Source organism: Artemia sp. Qi Xiang Cuo, chromosome 9, assembly GCF_049724085.1.
Source record: "Artemia sp. Qi Xiang Cuo chromosome 9, ASM4972408v1, whole genome shotgun sequence".
Classification (NCBI taxonomy): Eukaryota; Metazoa; Arthropoda; class Branchiopoda; order Anostraca; family Artemiidae; genus Artemia; species Artemia sp. Qi Xiang Cuo.
In genome coordinates, this window is record NC_142802.1 from 70,456,165 (window position 1) to 70,481,026 (window position 24,862).

General features: G+C 33.7%; 1 protein-coding gene across 1 annotated transcript in view; it reads right to left on the bottom strand.

Moving 5' to 3' along the window:
- Nucleotides 1-24,862, bottom strand: part of LOC148948988 (protein TANC2-like) — a 205,007-nt gene that overhangs the window by 49,872 nt on the left and 130,273 nt on the right. Inside the window, exons 11-12 of the mRNA XM_089095078.1 lie at nucleotides 23,677-23,895; nucleotides 21,984-22,171 (exon numbers count right to left, since the gene is read on the bottom strand). Coding sequence (XP_088951204.1) covers nucleotides 21,984-22,171; nucleotides 23,677-23,895 — 407 coding nt within the window. The remainder of the gene's footprint in view (nucleotides 1-21,983; nucleotides 22,172-23,676; nucleotides 23,896-24,862) is intronic.

Here is a 24,862-nt window from a genome sequence, read left to right on the forward strand (position 1 = left end):
AAGGATCCTCCCATATAACCCCCCACCCCCCCCCCCACTACCAGAAAAAAATCTCCCCTGAAAACGTCTGTATACTTCCCAATAACCAATACTATATGTAAACATTGGGTAAAGTTCATAACTTTCAGCCCTCCCCCCGGGGACTTTGGGGGAATAAGTCATCGTAAAAGACATATTTATCATATTTTCGACCATGCTGAGCAAAATGGCCATCTCAAAGTTTTTATCAGGTTACTTTGGGAAAAAAATGAGCATGGGAGGGGCTATATTTGCCCTCCATATTTTTGGTCACTTAAAAAGGGCACTAGAACTTTTAATTTCCGTTCCAATGAGCCCTCTCACGATATTCTAGGACCACTGGGTCGATACGATCACCCCTGGGGAAAAAAAACAAAAACAAATAAACACGCATCCGTGATCTTTCTTCAGGCAAATAATGCAAAATTCCACATTTTTGTAGATAGGAGCTTGAAACCTCTACAGTGGGGTTCTCTGATACGCTGAATATGATGGTGTGATTTTCATTAAGTTTCTATAATTTTTAGGGGGTCTTTCCCCCTTTTTTCGAAAATCAGCCAAATTTTCGTCAGGTGCGTAACTTTTGATGGGTAGGACTAAACTTGATAAAACTTATATATTTGAAGTCAGCATTAAAATCTAATTCTTTTGATGTATCTATTGGTATCAAAATCCTGTTTTCTAGAGTTTCGGTTACCATTGAGCCGGGTCGCTCCTTACTTACAGTTCGTTACCACGAACTGTTTGATAGCCAACCCTTCGGCAAACATTTTGTGATGGCTAACGTTCTGAAATACGGAAAATTCCCGGTAAATAATCAAGTATAAGCATTGTATTTCCTGTTTTTGGATTTAAACTATCATTCTTACCATCATTTAAAAAGAAGGAAACAAAAAGATAAAAGCCTCGTAATTATAAGTTGGTACGATGTTCAAAATGAGACTTACAAACTAATTGTAATGTATAATAAATGAACTTTTCAGAAAAGCTAGAAACGTGCAAAAAATATGTCATTGTGTTGAAGTAAAACAGACATTATAATTGTAGTCACAAAGAACTAAGTGAAAATTTTTAAACGCGTAAAAAAATTACGAAAATATTTAAAACGAGACAAACAGACTAATCATAATGCTAGAGAAATGAATCGTGGAAAAAGAGGTAAATGTTAGCCACCATTGTTTTCCTTGTCTAAAATATAAAAAACGATAAAAGACCCGTAGTGAAAATTTGGCAGGATATTTAAAATGAGATTTACATACTAATTGCAATACTAGGAAGGTAGCTTTTTGTAATTTAATTAAACAAGCGCAAAAAAAAATGTCAGGCTCTTAAAATAAAACTATTAAAATAAAAGATTAACAAATTTTTTAAATGAAATATTATAAGTTGTTACAAAAAATATTAAAGATAACAAACTTATAAAATAATAAAAATTGCATTAAAATTATTATTAATTTCTAAATAGATAAGTTTAAAAAAATCTTTAAATGGGCACAAATTACTGAAATATTAAAATAAAATATGATATAGTAATGGTAATAGAAGTGAATTTAACCTAGTTCAGGGTTGTGTCCGGGATATTTTTTTGTCGGGGTGGGGGGGGGGTGTAAAATAATTTTCTCGGGGGAGGGGGTTACAAAAACTTTAAAAAATCCATCGAAAACTTGTTTATATTCATTTTTGTTACGTTTATTTACGAGTCGGACAAATATGTTTGGGGGGGCGGGGGGGTGGTGGATGGGTCATAGCCCCTAACCCCCACTGAATACGGCCTTGGCCTGGATTTAAACTGCACATCGAAAAACAAAAGAGATACTTGAATATCTAAAATTAAACACAAAAAATACTTATAATCAACTTTTTTAATTAAAAAAAGGCGAAAAAATATTACGATGTTATAATAAAACTATTACAATCACGGTACTCGTACAGAATTAGATATATTAGAGTCTTAAATGCGTAAAAAATTACAAACATATTTGAAATGATAAAAATTAATTTCAATGCTAGAGAATCGAAAAATAAGAAAAAAGGTAAATGTTAGTTTTTATCGCTTAAAAGGGGAAAAAAGATAATGTCAATTCCTGGCATTTCCTTTTTAATTTGAAAAATGCCGCACTGTCACAACAATAGTACTGCCACTCTTTAAAAATCAAATGTGTAAAAAGATTTTAGTTTTGCGGTGACATTATTATCGAGGAGTTTCAGGCTCTTTTTAAAAACTCATACAAGTTTTTTTTCCAAATAACATTTTCTATTAAGACTGATGAAAATAATAATTAACATTCTTGAATGAGATGGAAATGGCAATTTTTTTTAACTAGAGAGTTTTACAGAAACATCTTTTTAAAGTCTTGGTTACTATGGACTGTTTTACCTTTTGGGACCCCATTAAGGGCTCAAAATAGAATTTAACCCAGAAACAATTGTTGAACTATGAAAGAGCATAAGAAAAGGTATCAAGTGACTTATTCACTTTCATCCTGTTTTCCAGAAGCACATGAATTCGCCTCCCTCAGACGAGCTCACTCACATTGTACCCAACTTTGTCCAGCCGTCAAGGCAGACACAAAGGCATACAGCACAGTCCCAATATATAAAGGAGGACACGCCAAGAATTGAGTACTTGAGGAAGAGCTTTATCCGGCGATGCACTTCTATCTGGAACGATCTTCCTGAGGATGTTATTCCTGCGAATGCCTCTGTTGACTCCTTCAAAAGAAGGTTCAACAGACATTTAAAATCTCGAGTTTTGGAACGAGGTAAAGAATGGCGGCATATCAGATAAAAGTACTTGTATGATATAGCGCCGACCACTCAAGCTGTTCATCCAATGACGCCTTGTAGAATCGGCTTTTTTCGTTAGTTTCTTTCAGCTTAGCGTGAGACAACACAAAAAGAAGTGACAGAATAGATGGAAAATATATAATTTGGGCTATATCTTTGTATACTATGGGGGGGGAGGAGTAAAGTATTTAGACAGTGTGAAGTTAGAAAATAATTCTTACTCCATAATATGTAGAATAATTGTACCTTGCACATTAGGCATGCAGACCCGCTATACTTTACCCCCACCCCTCTAATGTGCAAATATTTAACCAAGATTTGTTTTTAATGTAGCCTATTATATTTTTATCATACTTAGGTATATTTCATTAGGATTGAGCGTCAGAGAAACAGGTTTTACTTAGATGAAGAATGTTAGGTCGGGGCTATATCATACAAGTACTCAGATACCTTTAAGTACCTGGCGCCATGAATATAGGAATAAAAAAAAACGCTAGCTCAACTGTGTTTGAAAACTGCAATTTAACAAAAAAAAATATAAGATAAAGGCTCGTAGTAAAAACTTGCCATTCTATTTAAAATCAGATCTACACACTAATTGCAATACTTGACAATTAACTTTTTTTTATTTAGAAAGCACAAAAACATGTCACGGTATTAAAATGAAACTGTCACAATAATGGTAGTTGTAAAGAACCAAATATATAAAAAGTTTCAAAAGCGTAAAAAATTGAAACTACCTAAATTAAAATTGACATACTAATTGTAATACTGGAGGACTGAATCATCAAAAAAGAAGCAGTTTCAACTTCGTGGCAAATCAATATTTCCCCAACTCATGCAAAAACCAATGACAACGAGCCAGTGTAGAGACACCTACATGACACCTACATGACAATGTAGATTTGTTAGGCCATTACGTTGTGTTTTTTCATCAGTAACCAGAACATCAGCATTTTGGTAAGCCGTTACGGGCAGTTGCATCAATTGTGGGGACGGGGTTTACTTGACATCCCAAAACTTTTGACCCCCCCCCCCCCCCTAGATTTGGAAAATGCCTCTTTTTTGGTACTTTTGGTACTTTTTGGCTCTTTTTAGGTACTTTAACAGACAAAATTAGAAAACAACAAAATTGCCACCACTTTCACAAAAGGAAATAATTCCATTAAATAAAAAATAATTTAAGAAAAGTAACGTATCCACATCAGTTAGGTAAAAAAAAAAAACTCACAAAAAAATAGCCTATTAATTAGGGAGAAATTCTTCCGCTACGTATTACCTATAAATGCGAGAGAAATTTCTTAGTTATGTATTTATCCCCTAATGAAATATACAGAGCCACACCTAATTTAAAGACAGTAATTTTACAGATAGAAAGTAAATAAATATTCCATTTCTATTTTCTATTTTCTATTCCAGAAATTACCTATAAATTAGAAAGGAATTTCCTTCACTATTTATTTATACATTAATCACACCTACATGCCTAAGACACCTAATTTACAGAAACGGGGGGGGGGTATGATTGAAACCTTTCGGTACTTGTAGCTCTAAGACCCCCAGGTATAATTATCCATACTATGTACAAAGCTGAGATCAAGTTTGTCAGCTACACTCTTTGATCTTCACACAGTTTTCTCAATTCAGATTCTCGACGAAAAAAATTCTTCTTGCCAAAAGCTTCAAACCATTATTTTCACCAAGAGGTCACCCACTTTGCACCATCTGGTGGATTTATGCTTTCTAGTGCAGACACACTTGCAAACGCTCTTCATCCATCCGACCCAATTATAATTTAACCCGGATATCATTTCACCTCCCCATCGCAGCTCTACGTCGCAAAGCTCCTCAGGAGCAATAATTCACGAAAAAGTAGGAAACAGGGTGATAATTTTTCAATTTTTTTATGAAGATGCCAAAAAAAGAATATTTTTCGAAATCTAGATAAGGGGCAGATTTTGGTGCTTTCTCGATTTGTTTTAATCGGTACTCCTGAACTTCGTCTACGATTTTACGCAAAAATATAACCCCCACATATAAATCAAATTGGAAATGACGCAGCTCTTCTTCACACTACACTGTCAAATGTTTTTCTAGTAATTTTAAAACACGAAATTAGCGTCATTATGGGCCCTAAATTTTTTGTAAATTTATTAACAACATCAGATTTTACTACTACCTTAGCAAAACAGACTTGCGATAAATTTGCCTAAAATTTTGGCAAATATTTGTGACAGATCAATATGACTCTTCTAAATATACTTTAGCTATTTTTTTCTTATTTTCATTCCTTGTTTAATCAATTGCTTTATGATTATTTTTCTTTTTTTTAATTAGTGGCAGCGTTTTCTTCTGACATTTACTTATTGCTCTTTTTCTTTCTTTCTTTCTTTTTCAAATCAAAAACGTGAGTTTGGCTCTTTTAGAAATTGCTATAGCCTACTCTTTAATTAATTTTATTTTATTCCTTTAATTAACTTAAGTCCTGTAAGTACTCTCAGGGATGGCTAAGAAAAGATTACCAACAGTTCATCGGCATACGCAATATCGACTTGATACAGTGGTGTCACCTGGAGGCAGAGGAAATATGCCCCTAAATTTTCTGCCCTCACTCAAAAGAATTGAAAAATACTTTTTTTTTTGGGGGGGGGGGTATTTTCCATGAAAGATACCTTTTTGGGGGATATTTTCCTTGAAAGATGCCTTGTTCGGAATTTCCGTTGAAAAAATAGAAATACAAAAAATTAAGCAAGAAAAATGGGTTTTAATTTTGATAAAGCAGTGAATAAATACAACAAAATAAACACTTAATTAAACAAACACACTCCGAATATTTCGACCCTAAGTCCTACATTTTTTTTTTGTATTTATTCACTGCTTTATCAAAATTAAAACCCGTTCTTCTTGCTTAATTTTGCGTAAATGGAAAAGCAGTATGGTCTAATAAATTATTTAGAAATAGAAATAATGACAAATATGCCCCCCTTATATTTTGAAAGATACATCTTCAACCCCCCCCCCCCCAAGTTTTCCAGAATTGACACCACGAATTTGATTCTTTCACATGATGAATATTGACGAAGGATTAATCAGCAATATTTTAAAAGTATCTTCTATATTAGGAAAGTTGATCACTATGTGGTCCATACTCCAATTATTCAGAAGCCTTTTAAAGCAAACACACTAACTTCGTTAACCTTTGACTTAAATCTGCAGGAATGCCTCTTTATAGTGGAATTTCTATTACATAATGCTGTTATTATTGCTAGGTTAGTACCATAAAGATTGATCAGAAATTAACTTATGTTATGGAATAGAAAAAAAAACGAAGCGATGACTCGAAAATCCTAAAAATATAAACTAAATAAATGGTGTAAATAAATAGTGTCAACGTTAAACTAAATAAATAGTGTTTATAAAGTAATAAATTATTAGTAATTTATTAGTTTAAATAAATTTATTTAATTATATTTATTTAATTATAATTTAAATTATATTTATCTAATTATAATTTAAATGATATTTATTAGTTTAAATAAATTTTATTTAAACTAATAAATTAGTTTAAATAAAAGTTAAACTAAATAAATAGTGTTAACGATGAAATAATAATATACACTTTAGGAAAGTACGATGTTCGGGAGGGGGGGGCTCTGAGCAGGGCTCCATTTAAATCCTGAAATTTCCCAAATTCTTGGGCATTTTTTATTCGAATTTTAAATTAAAATCAAGTTAGTGGAGTATGACGAAAAAGTTGAGAGTTAATTGTAAAAAAAAGTCAAGACAGGTAATCTGAGTGAGGGGCAAAGCTGGTATTAGCCTTTTCAGAATTGTACGAAAATGTATAATTAAGAAAAATTTGCTTTTTTAATTCCTCCCTCCCCCCCCCCCCCCCAATGCGAAAAAAAATAATCTGCGTACTGGAATTTCTATTACATAATGCTGTTATTATTGCTAGGTTATTACCATAAAGATTGATCATAAATTAACTTATTTTTTGTAATAGAAAAAAAAACGAAGCGATGACTCGAAAATCCTAAAAATATAAACTAAATAAATGGTGTAAATAAATAGTGTCAACGTTAAACTAAATAAATAGTGTTTATAAAGTAATAAATTATTAGTAATTTATTAGTTTAAATAAATTTATTTAATTATATTTATTTAATTATAATTTAAATTATATTTATCTAATTATAATTTAAATGATATTTATTAGTTTAAATAAATTTTATTTAAACTAATAAATTAGTTTAAATAAAAGTTAAACTAAATAAATAGTGTTAACGACGAAATAATAATATGCACTTTAGGAAAGTACGATGTTCGGGGGGGGGGGCTCTGAGCAGGGCTCCATTTAAATCCTGAAATTTCCCAAATTCTTGGGCATTTTTTATTCGAATTTTAAATTAAAATCAAGTTAGTGGAGTATGACGAAAAAGTTGAGAGTTAATTGTAAAAAAAAGTCAAGACAGGTAATCTGAGTGAGGGGCAAAGCTGGTATTAGCCTTTTCAGAATTGTACGAAAATGTATAATTAAGAAAAATTTGCTTTTTTAATTCCTCCCTCCCCCCCCCAATGCGAAAAAAATAATCTGCGTACATGCCAAACGCACTTCCCGATATCTTATATTTTATTCCTTTGTATTTTTTTATTCGCGTTCTTTTATAAAGCATCTTATTCTAACTTCAATTATGTAATCAGGTCCATTTCAAGGCCTGCCCCTAAGATGAGGGGCGGGGGTAAACCTATCACACCTATTGGGGTATCACATAGTTAACAACATAAATATATTATATTGTTTCGGTGGCAACGCCATTGCAGATTGAGACACTAGTTAGAATGTTTTATGAGCTTATAAAAATAATCTTCAAACAATTTTGAAAAGTGATACTTTCACCGCTTTGGCTTGGTCATAAGGCAAGATAGGTGGGATTAGCATCCAGTCCGAACGTTCCCCCACTCAGTCCGCATACAACAACTAACTTCACGCCATTCACGATCTAGTAGTAACCTGCCAAACTAAGTTCTAAGAAATCGATTTTAATATAAAGCAATTAAAAATGCAACAACGCAAATTATAAGCTTTAAAGAAGTTTGGAAATAATGGGTTCTAGATAAAAAGTTTTGGAACTGACCAGCAAACTAAGAGCTGACAGAATTGATGTGGAGATACGGGATTTTGTAATACCCACTTCCTTGTTTTAAAACAGGACGTGGGGTCAGGGCATAAAGTATATAAGTATATGCCAGCTTTTGCGATAATGCGTCGTAATCTCTAAACTAATTATTATTACGATTGTATTCTGGATCGTTTTGTTAGAGTAAGTGCATAATGATTTTCTTATATACATTTCATGAGCAATTGTGAGTTTTAAGTCGTGCACCGTTGCCTGGTGTAAAGCTTAATAAAAGTTGTGATATTCTACCAAACCTCTCTATACAGCTTTATTTAAGCTTCTCGTTAACTCCCAGTAGATATACGTCCGATAATTAGTCAGGTCGAAACTAAGGGCACGCTACCTGAGTTTTAATCACCTTAGGACCGTAATTATACTCCCTCCAAGGGCAAGGTTTAACAACCCATACATACCCAACTTAAACCACTTTACTACAATCCAGAAGACAAAGAATTCTTAAAGAACCTGTCTTTAAGTAAATAAACAAATTATTCATTAGTGAACTATAAACGAATTCTGAAGATCTTGTTCCGTTTTTTTTAAAGGACTCTATTATTGCGTCGTTTAACGGACTTGCAACCATGGTTATGGCACCGCTAAAAACATTTTTTTGTATTTAAACCTTTTATAGGTAAAATCCTCGAGGTTACCTAATTGAATAGTTGCAAAATGACTTTGGAGGGGTTGTAACCCCAAATCATTTCAAGAAGAAAGCCCAGTTCTTTAATATGTTTCTATGAGCTTTATTTTTTTGCCATGTCAGCTTTCTTACATTTTCATGTTTTTGCTTTGAAATTAAAACCATTTTGAACTTGAAAAACTTGAAACTTATATAAGGTACTGCCTTGTATAGACAAGTCCTTTTAGTCCCTAATAGGCTACTGAAAGATGAAGTTTAAAACTTTTTTAGTAACGACTGTTGTTCATCCCTCCCGATATTTGAAAAGTTATCAGCGGTAATGATGTAACGTCTCCATTATATACTCGCAATTCATCCATAGTGTACTGAATAAAAATTGTTTTATATTTATGTTTTTTTTATATAGGCAAGTTTTTTAAGTCGTTTGACTGGGTAGCTACAGCATAATTCTGGAGGTATTTTACTTTTTTATCACTTGAACATAGACAGAATATACAGTATCGACAAAAGCTATACTCTCCATTAAAAATATGTGACACGAATTTAAAACCACAAAAGATTCATACTCCGCCTTCACCACAGTTCATATAATTATCCAGTATGATCATTCCCTATCTCACCCATTATAAAAACCCGGACCGGGGTGCGAGTGCTCCAGAGAACGTAGAAACATAAGCGGCATCAGATCTTTTCACGGGTAGACAAGTCAGACGCGAAACAATCGGAAACAAGGGGAAACCGGCTATTACGAATAATGCACTTTACGCGAAACAATCGGAAACAAGTGGAAACCCGCTATTAATAACTGCACGAAGAAGTGGGAGGAGCTTTTTGTTCGCACCGAGAACGAAGACCAGAAATGATCTGTGATAAGCTTACTGGATAATTATATGAACTGTGGCCTTCACGCACGCGCAATGGCAATTATTTCCGATCTACACGTCGTGATGAGTTTATGGAAACTGAACTAAGGTTATGACGTATATTGCCAGGGACGATATGTGCGGTATCAAATGTATGTCATGTTTGAAAAAAGAAGACGCTACAGTCTACAGTGCACTTAAAAGACCAAATACAGACTGTTTACTTGAAGGTCAAAGGCCACTTTGACCGTCATTCCTTTCAATCCCCCTATCTCGTGTTGAGCACTGAATTATTTAAATCTTTCACATAGAAGATCTTTGACCAGCTCTGTTTGACCAGCTTTGACCTAATTAACTAGCTGTAAAATGAATTTGGAGGGGTCTTCAACCCTAGTTATTTGAATGACTGAACGACTTTATTGTCTCGTCCTTACAATATTTGAAGGATCTTGTAAGTTTGACTCTTGTAAGTTGTATAGAATTACTGACGCTTTCTATGCTTCAGCCCTCGCGAAACTTATAGATATCAGCGTGACGGATATAGAGTAGCTGAGCAATCCCTTTATGTTTCATACTCACCTATCTTCCATGAGGTACTGAACAATAGTTATTTTATATTTGGAATACTGTATAAGGAAGTCCTTTGAAGTCACCTGATTGGGGAGCTGCAGGTTGACTCTGGAGGAGTTCTACCCTCTTATCACTTGAACGACCAAAGTCAGTTTGTTGACAGTGCCGCTTCCACCTTCTGTTCTTTTCCATCCCCGTTTTGTCTAATAAGGTACTCAAGTACTTAAATATTTCATATGCAAGGTCTTTGTAGTAGCCTGATTGACCAGCTATAACAGGAATTGACCTCACATTATTTGAATCACTGAGCAAGATTTTTCTCCGCGCTGCTATGAGCTTCTTTTCTTTTCCATCTTGTCTTTGCTCTATAAAGCATTGAGTTATTTAAATACTTTACTTTTCTGGCCAAACTCTACAACAAATTCAGTGATGGACGTTGTCCCATCCTCACAAGGTTTGAATAGCTTTTTCAGCGTGACCTATATAGAGTTAAGATTATGACAGGGATATACGAAGATAGAATATACGAAGGGATAGCGGAGGGATATACGAAGAGTGGATGGATTATGCAACCAATCGGGCGCAGTATGGTATGAAACCATGTGGGGGCAGTATGCTTAACAGCCGGGTATATGGTAGCATTAGTACTAGAAGGTAGAATCTATTCTAATAGAAAAGACTCATATAACCAGACTAGCTACAACTTTTCTATATAGCTAGATTCATACAGAGTTGCTACACGTTTTTTATACATTTCTTACTCGATACTCTTCCATAAGGAACTGAATAATAACATTTTATATTTGAATTTTTCTAGGGGAATTCTTAAGGTACCTGATTGACGAGCAGCAGTGTGACTCTTTAGTCCTGACAGAACTATGCGCACTTTCTTAACTTTTTCCTTTCCATTTCTTTTATGTTTATTAAGTTGTTCTTTTAGTTCTCAAGTTTACAAGTTCTTTTAAATTGCCTGGTTGAGGGGCTCCGGTATGACTTGCAAGAGGGGTTCTAGCTGCAAATTACCTGAATGACTAAACATATTTTTATATTTTTTCTATGTGCTTCTTTTCCATTCCATCTCAGTTATCTTTAATAAAGAACTAAATTATTTGTAACTTTCACAATTAAAGTTCTTCAAGTTCCTTTGACTGCACCCAGGGCCGTATCCAGGGTTTTTTGTCAGATTTTTTTTTGTGGGGGGGGGCGGTGGGGGGGGGGGGGTATTTACGAAAAAAAACTTTAAAAAATGCATCAAAAAAATTTTCATATTCATTTTTGTTACGTTTCTACGAGTTGGACAGACATTTCGGGAAGGGGGCAGAGTGATTAGCCCCCTAGCCCCCCTGGATACGGCCTTAACTGAATTTATCTTGAATTGCAGTGCAACAAAGTTCAGCCCTTCAAAAAGAGTGCCAACTTGAACTGAATTTATTTGAATGAGTTTTTACCAGCGAATTTTTTACAGCATTGCTACGTGTTTCTACATTTTTCTTCCTTCTGTATTTTTTAATATTCATATCTTCTTTTATATGTTTTCCTCACCTTTTCCCTATAAGGTACTGGATTATTGTAAATTAAGATCTGATATGAGCAAGTAAGTGAAAAGAAAATGACTAAGTGGCAACAATGACGCAGCAATAGTCATTGCCAAAGGTGTCACTCCCTTCTTACTGAATATGAGATATTTATCAATTAAGAACTAATCATACTTTCAAAACACTAAAATGCCGATTTTTAAAATACAAACACAACTTGATCATCAGATACTTCGAGGGGACGCCAACTATCCGCTAAATGATGTACAGTGCAGAACGCCACGTGCGTCGCACAGGTTCCGCCACGCTTGGCATAGTTTTTGACACTGTTTCCTCCACGCTTGGCACAATTCTACCACGCTTAGCACGCACCCCTGGTGTACGTGATTTCTGAAAGTGGGCGCCCCCTCGAGATATTTAACTTGAATTGCTACTTGGTTCCTTGTTTATAACCGTTTAATCACAATCAACTTGAATAAATTATCCACCAAAATAGGAACTGGAATACTAATTAGTAAGTAATAATTACTTAGAAGAGAATTAGTCAAGGTTGCCAAACACCTTGTACGGTAGATAAAAATGAGTCTTTTGTCGCAGTAAAAGAGCCAAAAGTTGAATTGCAAAAACAAAACGACAAGCTTTAAGTTTCGTCCTGCAACTCAAATAGCATTGAGTATAATTAAGTGCTTTCAGTTTTCATGGTTTGCTGCAACTAAGTAAAAAAAGAAGTTCAGCCCATAGTAACCGAAAATTTTAAAAGCTTTTGAAAAACATCTGCCAGGTGACACAAATTGCCGTTTGAAGCTGATTCAGGAATAGTAACTATGATTTCGATTAATCTTACTGATAAAAGTTTATTGTGAAAACAAGTTTATGATAACATAAAAAATAACCAAAAACCAGGACCGTATCCAGGGGGGTCCAGGGGGTTTGAACCCCTCCCCCTAAATGTGTGTCTGACTCATAAAACATAAAATGGATAAAAACAAAAAACTATGGTTTTTTAGCTTTTTTGTATACCCTCCCCCGAAAAAAAATCCTTGCGTAAAACGCCCCCTGAAAAAAAAATCCTGGATACAGCATTGCCAAAAACCCTTGAAAATCGTATCAGACCGAAATGAAAACTACACCAATGGACTCACCATTGTCGAAAGCCGCACATAGAAAAGATGCAGCCCTCCCCCCTTCACCTTGAACAACAAAGAAATCACTCTTTTGCACGGGAGGCACTGAGGTATCCTCGTTTTTTATTTTCTTTTTTAATTAGAAGGCAATTCACTATCTGGAAGACACACTTCCAGAATATTGTTTGAAAGTCGAAACTTTATTCATATACAGCAAGGGAAATCAAATTTTACTGGAAATATGAAACAACTATACAAATAAGAATCATAGTGATCATTTGTCCAAAAGATTTTAGAGAGTGTCTTCAATCCTTAAAGTAAAAAAAAAAACTTAAAAAATTTAGAAAGTTTAAGGATTCTTAAAAATGGCGTGAAACACCAAAATTTAGCTAAAGGATAGCAAAGCCCTCAAAAACAGGCAAATAATACGGATATGTGTGGAGAAATATCGATATTATTATCTTGTTTTTGATTTTTCTTAAGTATAATATTTCTTCTTTAGTACGAAACACTTAAGAGAAACAATTCAGTTTAATTCCAGCAGTTGAGTTTATTCGAACGTATTCGCGTTTCCGTTTATATATATAGTCTAGTTAATGTCACACATAGTATTAGTATGTATATTTAGTATTTATATTATTATTTATGTTAAATATTTATATTATTAAATCGTTAATATTATTCATATTAAAAAAATAAATTATTATTATGATCTTTTTAACAATAATAAAGTTACTATTATTAACCCGCCAGTTATTATTATATTATATTGTTATATTATTATTTATATCATTATTATATTCATTAGCCATATAGTTATTACTAGTCGTTATTAGTATTAATCATATAGTTATATACAGTTATTTTTCCATAATATGCATGTTTCGTTTAAACCAAAGATTGGTCATCTCAACTAGACCTCGGCGCCGCGCCGGCGGATCGACCGAACGCCGCCGACGAGAGGCCCGGTCGAACGCTGCCGAACTGTCGTAACGCCGCCGGCGCACCAAAGGCGCGCCGCCGCCGACAGAGGCAGCGGCGTTCGGTCGACATTAAATTAATTTTGCGGCAATTCTTTATTGGGTCAACCGCAAATCCGGAGCTTTTCCTTCTCATTAGGTTTAGTATTTCAATTTTCTTGATTAGAAATCAAGCAGGGTTTGAGCTAACCCTGTGTTTTTAGGTATTTCGCCAAAAATCTAAGCGTAATTCTGAAAAAAAAATTTGCTTCTTTGAATCCTCAAATTCCAACAATCATGGTACCAACCTTTGCGATTTACCCCAGTGACTTTCCCTGCCAAATATTACTTTTTATACCATAATTCTTTACTACTCTTTTGTTCATTGATTTTCGTCTCTTTTGTTACTTTGCATAAAAACCAGACAGATGCTATATGCAATTGCAAATATTGCAATATACACAGTTCTTCATATGTTGACAAATAAACAGTATTGTCTTTATGAAATGAGTTTAAATCATTTTGAATGTAGTTTCCCAATCGCTATTTCTAACACCGTTCGTACTCAAGAATTTTATTTTCAAGTTGAACAGAATTATAGAAGGAATTCACTACTATACAGCTTCAGCCTTCAGTTGGATTCTGAAATTGACAGCCGATAGATTGTATCTACAGCTGAATTGTAAGTTTTGTCAGATTTTTTTTTTTTTTTTTTTTTTTGCTGTTTTTAGGTAAGATTTCTTAATGTTTAATACTAAATTGTTGAACGCCTGAATGTTTAATACTCAATTGTTCGGAAGCTACCCCAAAAATATGACTCAAAAATAAATTGTAAATTATTGCCTATAGGGGGGGGATAGGGGGCTATCATTTTTAAGTGATAATACCTTAATTTTTTTACTGAAAGCAGGGTTGCCAAAAGGATAACTAGTTTTTTTATTTAAAGTGGAGACCGGACAAAATGATATCAAATTCCATGGGAAATCATTGAAATATTTTGATAGACCCAGGGCCCCCCCATTAAGACTTGTTCATTTTCTTGGATATTTTGCGATTTCTCATAGGCTACAGGCCTAATTTGGCTTTTGTGTGTGCTCCCTTTTAATTAGATTCTTTGGATCGTATTGAATGCCACGGCGAATCTAAGACTCAGTTTTCCAATAATTTGAGGTATATCTGAATAATTTTGACATATTTTTTGCTGTCTTTGTACCCCTTTACTCATAGTCTCAATTTTTTTCAAGGAATACTAAGCTGTTTAACGTTATTTTGCGTGTTTGTTTGAACCATATAGTGACCTAGTTAATTATTAAGTAACTTACTTTTCTAATGAAAGCTGAGACGGTATCCTACCAAGGTAGTATCCAGAGGAGGGGGGTAGGGGGGTATTACATTTAAATGATAATATCTCGAAATTTTTTATTGAAAGCAGGGATCCCAAAAAGTTTTTTTTTAATTTAAATCAGAGACGGCATTTTATCAAGATAGTATCCATAGGGGGGTGGGCATAGGGAGTTATTATATTTAAGTGATAGTACCTTGATTTTTTCATTGAAAGCATGGATGCCAAAAAGTTCAATAGTTGACAAAAATTATCAAGATTTTCGTGAGTTATACTTGATACAGCACTTGCATGGTTTTATCGTCCAAAGGGAAAGGGACATGTGCGTCCAACCTGTTTTTTTTTTTTTGATGAAGCGGGTTTAATTTGAAAACATTCATTCATAAGTACCTGGCAGATTCACACTAAAACGAATTGTTTTGAAGGAAACGATACTGACCTCTCCACCTAACGTTGCGAACGAGTAACAAGAGCGCCCTTGGTCCAGTGCCCAAATTACATGAAAAGGCCAGGTCATAATATAAGCGTTCAATTTGGGAGGTTCAATGAGGAGTCTTTGACAGTCATATGGCCTCATGGTACTAGATGTTGCAATGTTCTTACGTATCTACAGAGGTTTAAAAATTTCGATCACCCCATAAAAGATTACCAAAAATGGGGACAAATATAAAAAGTGCAACAATTTGAATACTATAACATTTTTTTCAAAGCTTTGAAAAAAAGTAAAAAAGGCTAAATATCCCTAATTACCCTTGCAAGATATTTTAAAAAGATACTGTTTGGAGATTTCCATGGAAATGACCATAGCAGAAGCTTTGAGCCTGGGTGGGAATCTAAGAGGAGTCTTTGAGTACTTTGACCTCAGACGACACATTGTTGCGACTGTCTTAAATTTGGTAATTTTTGTGAGAATTTGGAAATCAAAGCTTAAACTTAATAACTGATACTAAGTGTCCAAACATTTTACTTGGATTAAAAGTGACGAACTAGGATGAAAATCTCAACATCTTCCTTGTGCTACTTCAGTCTGCATATTATTTCATTTAATTACATTTAGAACGGATGAGCTTTTCATTTTTTACCAGAAAATAGCTGACATTTAATTTTTCTTCATACCGAATAAACCATTAAGTGTTTTTTGTTTCATTGTAATTGAAGTGTTCTCATGTGAAGTGTTCATCATGTATTTTTCAATTTGATAAATTTACTCCTTTTAGATGCAGTTTATAATTTGATTGATACTAGGTATTTATCAATTTATAATTTGGAATGAATCCCCAAAGGAAAAAAACGAACAATATCCAAAAGAGCAGCCAATTTTTTTTAATTGTACAATTTTTTAAATTGTAATTGAAAACCAGTTTTTAATACAAGAAGTCTTTTTAAGAATCCAAAAGAGCAAAAAAACAATCAATATCAAAGTCGCCCATTTCAACTGTTTTAAAGGTGACAAAACAGATATAGGCAAAGGGCATTATGAAAAAACTAAGCTTCTAAGTTCAAAATTACATTCAAACTTTTTACCCAGACAACTGACGAATTTTGTGATACGGTATTTGAAGTTGCATATGCAGTAATGCTTGGTGAAAAAAACTACTAACTTGCAAAATTACTGTTGTTAAGATAACATAACTAATAGATATTTCAGCCGTTCGTATTTTGCATGGGTATTGAAACGCCATAGCCATTTCGTGTCTACCATATTTCTACTTCTCTCTATGAGTAACGAAGAAGACCAGTTTCCAGCCAGAAACTTGTGAATTTTTGAACTCATGAAAAGGTTCGAATTTGTTGTAAATTTAAGCTGTGATTTGAGAAAGACTGATGAAAACATTAATGTTTGCGGTCAACATTGATTACACCGACGGCGCGCCGCCGACATCTTACCGGCGGCACGCCGCCGACATCTTAACGACGGCGCGCCGCCGACATCTTAACGGTGGCGCGGCACGGCGTGCTGTTTTTGGCCCCGCCGCCGCCGGTCTTCCCTCATCGGCGCGGCGCCGGGGTCTAATCTCAACAATAGGAACAAGCTGGAGCAATACTATTTCTAAAAAAATTTCTCGGAAAAAATCTCACAGAAAAATAAGAAATTCCACAGGAATCAACTGAACAGAAATTTAGAAGCGTTAATTCTCGAAAACATTAGGGAGGGATGAAACTTTTTTTCATTTTTTTATGATTTTATAAAAAAAGCTCTATCCAATGAAATCCCCCCAAAGTATTTTCCGAGATCTATGAGAGGGGGGGATCTTGGAAATGCATGCCCCCTCTCTGAGCAGACAACGCTTCACAAACTAATGTCGGTAAAAAGAGGCGAGCTAAATAGCCAAAACTGAAATCTTACAACCATAACTCAAGAAGAAGAAGAAGAATTAGATAATTCAATTTTGCTTTCGTATAAGCTGTTGAAAGCGTCTCTATCATTGTCCAGCAAAAATCGGTTATTTATGACAGGTTTTGTCCGATGTGCCCAAAGACAAAACTAGCCACTGGCTATTATCAGATGAAAAAAAGAGTGTGGTGCTAAACGATGAAAACCAAACGGTGCAAAACCATAACTGAATAAGAAGGGATCAGATAATTCTTCTTTGTTTTTCTTCAAAGTGTGTAGAAATAATCCCATTAAATACTTTATGCAAAACTTCTAAACTTATTTGCTTCCATAATTATTTATGGTTACAGCAATTTATAGTATCATTCCTTCAAAAATTTTGGCAATTTTGAAAAAGTCGACTAGGCGTGTTAGACCGTTTAAAAAGAAAAACTTGAACCAATTATTTTTTAACTTTTTTACTCGCAGAATTGTGTCCATTTTATAAAGTATTAATTTACTTTACAATTACTTCTCTTTCTTCCATTTAAGTTTTGGCAATTTTGAAAGTTAGCAAATTATTATAAAACTGTATCGAAACGCTTTAAAAAGCCTAATCTTAATATTTTTTAGCTTTACTATTTTTTGGAACTGTATTTATTTTGCTAATTGTTAATTTAGGAAAAGATTTCTTCAAAACCAATTGAATTTTGCGTAAAAAGAGGACACATTTCTCCGGAAATAAAGTTTCATTTCAAAAAATTGTTTTTCAACAAAAGAAATTTTAAACCAAAATAAATAAACAATTAAAAAAACCAAAAAAAAAAAAAACAATTCGTTGACTGACGAAGATTGTTGATTAACGCTTGCTAACAATTGGTTAACGTCTAGCCGCACCCCAAGACAAACAAAAAAAAAAAACAAAAAAAAAAAACAACAATTCGTTGACTGACGAAGATTGTTGATTAACGCTTGCTAACAATTGGTTAACATCTAGCCGCACCCCAAGACAAACATATAATATATATATATATATATATATATATATATATATATATATATATATATATATATATATATATATATATATATATATATATATAATTTTTAATCTAGGCTCCATCTTTTTTTTTTTTAATCAAGACTCCACCTACACCCTACGTCGGGCATCACTCATCTAAAATGAGGATCACAATTGAATTTAGGATATTCCAATTGGATTTTGGCGCCAATTTGGTAGTGTTTTCACAAAAAATTTAAATTACTTTTTAATAGTTCTGCAAATCGAGCCAATAATGATGTATTCCATTGTTAATATTTTAAGAAAAACACCAAATTGTTAGAAGCATTTTAATTTTAAGGTTGGCGCCGACATTTCATCGGATAAGGTCTTATTCCAGTTGCGTAACAAATATAAATCACATAGGTTATACGGGGAGATTAAGGCTGCCTCCTTTCCGATCCGTCTGACAGTTTAACGTCTAATTCAGTGACGTAAACAAGAGGGGGAAGGGCTTGAGGCCCCCCATAAAAAGATACCAAATTTTGCCAAATTTCTATGCACTTTTTATTTATTTTTTTTTTATTTTTAGATAATGTTTATCCAACTGTTCTCATTATTTATCAATAAGGCTTAAGTTCCGCATAAAAGGGGGGGGGGCGTTAACAACTGTCACGGCTAATGACCATCGAATTTTGAGCGAGGGCGGATTGAGAAATTGAATGACAGTTATAGTGTTTCCTTTAGAAGAGGCTATAGACAAGAATGCCCCTTGCCAACAAAAATTTCATGCCCCCTCCCAAAAATCACGCATATGTGCCTTGTCCGTCGAGATGGATTTCACTTTTACCCGTCAGTGCCACTAATTAGCCACAGTTCTGCTAATCAGTTAGCTTAAATTTCAATCATAAATTACCTCTCTGAGCTTTTTAGCTTTTTATTCGAAGTTCTTTTATAAGCTATAAATTTGCATCAAGGTCAAGTTCGTCACCTACAACTAATGAAATTTAACGCTCACGACATTGCAGAGTGGAATTGCACTTAATGATGCAAAATGGCAAAAGTGACTTTTGGAAATAATTGCAACCTGAAATATTGACATCGAGTCATAAGGGCATTGATTTTTTAAGATTCAATTTAAAAAAAAAAAACTGACTTTTCCAAGTCCAGATGGGCGAATCTGCATTTAAGAGTAAAAAAAAAAGAAAAAAAACAAATAAACTAAGAAGATATAGCTGACGAATAAGGATTGCTGACGCACTGTACACTAACTCCCGCTTATATAACAGTTTTTAGTTTAAGAAGTGGCTCAGCTATTTCATGCTTTTAACAAGAATGGTGGAAATAAGGAGAACAAAATAAACCAGTTTTGTCTGCTTCATAGACTTTAGAATCCTTTGCTATTCGATTATAAATCAATAAGGCTGTGGTATCACTAATGAAAGCAATTCTTTTATTTTTATTTTTTTTTAAGATTTCAAGTAAAAAAAAAATTTAGCTTTGTTTTCTCGGTTTTTCTTTGGAACGTCTATTTTTTGTCAGCTCTTGACAACCACACATATATATATATATATATATATATATATATATATATATATATATATATATATATATATATATATATATATATATATATATATATATATATATATATATATATATATATATATATATATATATATATATATATATATATATATATAACTTTCATGTTTGTCTCAGTCTGATTTTTGCTGTCGCTTATCTTCTAACAGCACATTTTTAACACCAAGCACATTTAACACTAACGTTTAAAGAATCTAATTTTAGCTTAATTTATTCCAATACATATATATAAATCGGTAATTAGTTGTGTAATGATATTATTAGATGTTTTTAGAAATTACAAAGTTGGTTTCAAAGTCTCGAGCTGGTTTCAAAGGCATTTTGAGAAAGTTTCCGCCAAAATATGTGTTTCTCGGTAATATACACTCGGCAGATGTATATCTGCCGATGGCAGATGTAATATACTATATACTCGGCAGATTAAATGGGAGGAGCTGTTTTTACGCGCCGATAATCTAGTAGCCAAAAATTACTGAATTTGATTACTGTATAAATTTATATACAATGGATTCAGTCAACACGCCTCTAATTGAACTAAGCGTCTGACAGTGAGTAATTCCAAGGTATTTCAGAGACTGGACCTGCTGGATCCTAATAGCCTACCATTAAGGACGAGATACAACTGCACAGACAACTGCTATACGAGCAGACAACGTACTATACGAGATACAACTGCCATCAAGGACGAGATACAACTGCAAGGATATACTAAATTTACCGCAAGCGGTTAATAGCCCCCGAGACGAGAGGCAGAACCCACAGCTATGACAACTACAAGGAGACACATCAGGTCAATCATCTTGTTTTAGCTTTAGGTTATACAAAGTACATTTGACCTGCGCAGTTTTAACCTGCACAGGGGATAGAATGGAATTCAGCTCAAATAAAAATGAATTTCTCAACTTTAAGTTTCTTTAAAAGTTTCCAGCAAAGACAGTTTCCAAATTTAATTCTGAAACATGGAAGCTTCAAAAAGATGAGAGGCACTTTCTTCGTTTCTGATTCTTTTTATCATAGACAGCGCAATTGCGCTGCCTAAGTAAATTCTTTTTATTGAAAATAAAAGACCTAAGTAAAATGAAAGTTCAAAATTCGCAAATAGAAGAGAAAACTTTGTGAAAAATGCGAATAGAAAGGGGCTTTATTCATTTTTTCAATCATTTTGATTAAAAAACAAAAATTTGATGTTTATAACTGTTTATAGATGTTTACAAAGTTTATCAATTTTCTCAACTGTGAGTTTCTGCCAAAGTTTGCAGCAAAGACAGTTGCCAAATTTAATTCTGAAACATGGAAGCTTCAAAAATTGAAGAATATTTGCTAGCTTTCTTCAGATGAATTGTCTATCACTAGTTTTTGAGACTGTAAATCCATCACGGACTGTATATCCAAATTTTAAGACTGCATATCCATTTAAGGGTCTGTACATACCTTTGAAAATTATGGTTCATTCCCACTGCCAAGTCAATAATTAATGAAAATCTAAGATACATGTAGTACAATATTCACCAATAACCCTGTTTTTTTTTTTACAAGCCAGCAAGGGCAAAGGAAATAGAGGATATACTTGAATGAAGTGGAGAGTGGTCATAAGAATATATTTAGAGAAAGTTGGGACTTCACTGAAGGAGGTAAGGCAATAAGTAAAGAAAATTTTAAATGGATGAAGTATAATAGCCACCAAAAATCCTGCTTTTTTACAATCCAGAAAGGGCAAAGGAAATAGAGGATATCCTTGAATGAATTGGCAAGTGGTCATAAAAAAAAATTGAAAAAGTTGGGACTTCACTGAAGGAAGTCAAGAGTTGGATCAAGACGATTTGTGAAGGAGAAGGAGCTTGTGCAGCTGTAGAGCATGCGCAAAAAAAATACACATTTATGTATAAGATCAAGCAATTATTCAAGGAGTTTGCAGTCTTTTACCTGATCTGATCCACGTCAGGTTTACTTTACCTTTCACCAGTGTCGCTACTTCTACCTGATCTAAGAGATGCAGTAGCTATGTTTCAGTATAAACAGGGAGGAAGGTGAGAAAAAACAACTCACCTTATTCGTCTGAATGGGAACATCGAAGTAATATCCGAGAGGTGAGCACGAACTGTAACGACCATTTTCAACCAATTAGGAAACTGAAGTGCATGCCGTGCCAAGAATGACGATATTGTGTCACCGGTATCTGGCCGATGGTATTCTGCCTCACATAGAGCATCCACCACTATTATGCACGACCCAGGCTAAAATTATGAAACTATTAAGTTACGTTTAAGGAACAAAACAGAAAGATTAAAACAAGAAAAATAATTAAAATAATATAAGAAAAATAATATAATAAAAATATAATATAATAATAATATAATAATATAATAATAATAATAATATAATAATAATAATAATATAAGAAAAATAAAAATAATTGTAAGAAAAATAATATAAGATAATAATAATAATTATTATTATTAATTTTTTTCGTGTTACTTTAATTGACTAAGACTGAGGAAAACAATCGGACAATGGTAAAGACCTTTAGCAATTATAAACGGTGCTTTATCTTAGGAGGAATCTAGTAAGAAAAAACCATATTTACTGTTAAAAGACAAACAGGCAAATATTGGGAATTTTTTTTATCAGTTCCAGAAAAATTTTCATTCTCATTCAACCTTTTATTTAGTAAATTACAAACTCATTTGTAAAATAATACTTTTAAAAGCTATCCATCCATAGTTCTTTCAGAAACTTAAGCGATAGAAGGGGGGATCATCAAGGTGGTAACCCACTTAGAGACATTGGGATAAGTGTTTATGATTTTCTCCATCTTTTCTATATTTCTACATAATTACTTTTATTGAATTGACCCCCACCACCCAAAAAAAGGGATAATACAAAAGTTGAACACAAGTTGACAAGAGTAATCAAATCAAATTGTTTATTGAAAACAAGACACACTTTCATATGCATAGCCACAACGTATCTTTTAGTTAAAAACAAAAAATACTGTAATAATAAAAAAAAACATTTGCCCCAAATGTCATGCACAATTTTGCACGACAGACAAAAAGGGGTTCGAGTTCAAATTCTTTTAGATAAAAAGAGTAAGGCATCGGTAAACTTCCGTAGATGATATGTAGTGATCTTTTTACTACATTAGGCCAATTCTATATTGGTTATTTGGGAGGGACTTAAACGTCATACTGTCATGTAGGAAGCATTTGACTTCATCTATATAGTGCTTCACCAACAAAATCTACCAAACTTAATCTATATTCTATATAAGATAAAACTTCATCCATATAGTGCTGTCACGTATAAAGCATTAAACTTCATTCACATAGTGATTCATCTACAAAATGAATAATTTTTACTCGGAGAGGGGAATGGGGGTCGACGGAAAAAGAATTTTAACTATAGGTCTTCACTAAAGTTATGCCTTTGGCATCCGTGTTGGTGTTCCTTTGGATATAAGCTGAGGATAAGAAGAGCCCAAGGCCGTATCCAGGGGGAAGGAGTGCTTGGGGTTTTAACCCCTCCCCCACCAGAACTTTTGCCGACTCATAAAAACGTAATAAAAATACATATCAACAAATTTATGTTGCATTTTTAAAAGTTTTTTTTTGTAACCCCATCTACATTACACTTCAACTACATATTGCCTCATTTATAAAGCATCAATCATACCTCCTTCTATAAGTGGTAATAAAAAACAACAGAGTAAATTAAACTATTGAAATAAAATAAAAAATACCGCTGAATTCCCTTTCTTCAGCGCTGACAGGGGCTCCAGTATTCCTTGAACAAAAGCTCCATGGGGGTCTGAAATACATTCTTTGAGCTGTAGTTTCTTTTGCAGAGCTGGGTCACTTTGGACTTTACTTCTAAATGCTTCTAATTGAGGGGCTTGGTATAATTGTGCCGCAATAGAATGTACAAAATCGGGCAGAAGGCATGTGGCGCTGTTCTCAGCCTAAAATAAAGAAATCAACATTTTTATACTCTTTTAAGGAATTAGGCTAGATCTGGTAGGAAAAAGGAGGGTGAGGCTAAAAAAAAACATTCCAACCCCATAAGAATTCCACCTATACCCTGAGTGACGTCAATGAAGAGGGGCAGGGGACTTGTGCCCCCCACCCCCTGATTTTCAAAAATACATCTTTTCTGGAAGTTTCCTAGAGAAATACCTTTTTGGTATTTTCATAGACAAAATTGAAAACAAATGATAAATTTGTCACTTCAAAACCATTAAAATACACCCCCCCCCTAAATTCCTGTAAATCGACGTCACTGTATACCCTTGGCACCATTTTCACAAAAGGCTAGTTTGTCAAATAAGGATTTCTTCTTGTCACGACCAATTTCGCAAAACTTTCAATAGCTTGTTTGAGTCCATTAACATCACTGCATACTGTCAGACAAGCTGTTAAGAAGACCTCCTATGATAGTGCAATGTACACTAAAATAATGACTTTATCAAATTACTGGTCTGAGCTTTCAAAGTAAATTATTTGGAACAAAGAGCTGCACAGACTTACAAGCGTAAGAGTTTAAAATGGCTATGTTTCAAAGAGAATTATAGGTGCCATTACTGTTTAACTGAGAGTTTTTCTCCTATGAGGAAAAGGCGTAGATTTGTAGATTTTGTAGATTCTTCTCATTAAAAACACCGAAGAATCAAACACCGAATAAAAACCCCGCATGGACGAGCGGAGGAGTGACTGGGGATGTGGACCACCGGGGGTCCCCGGGAATCCCAAATAGAATACCAAAGTCACATAAATCAAAATGTTAATGTAAACATTAAACATAAAATGTAAAATTTTGAATTTAAATATAATAAACAAAATATAATACTAGTAATTTAATTATTAATATACAACTAATATAATTATAATAATATAAACAACCTAATTAATAATTTGTTCGAAAAAGGTAAT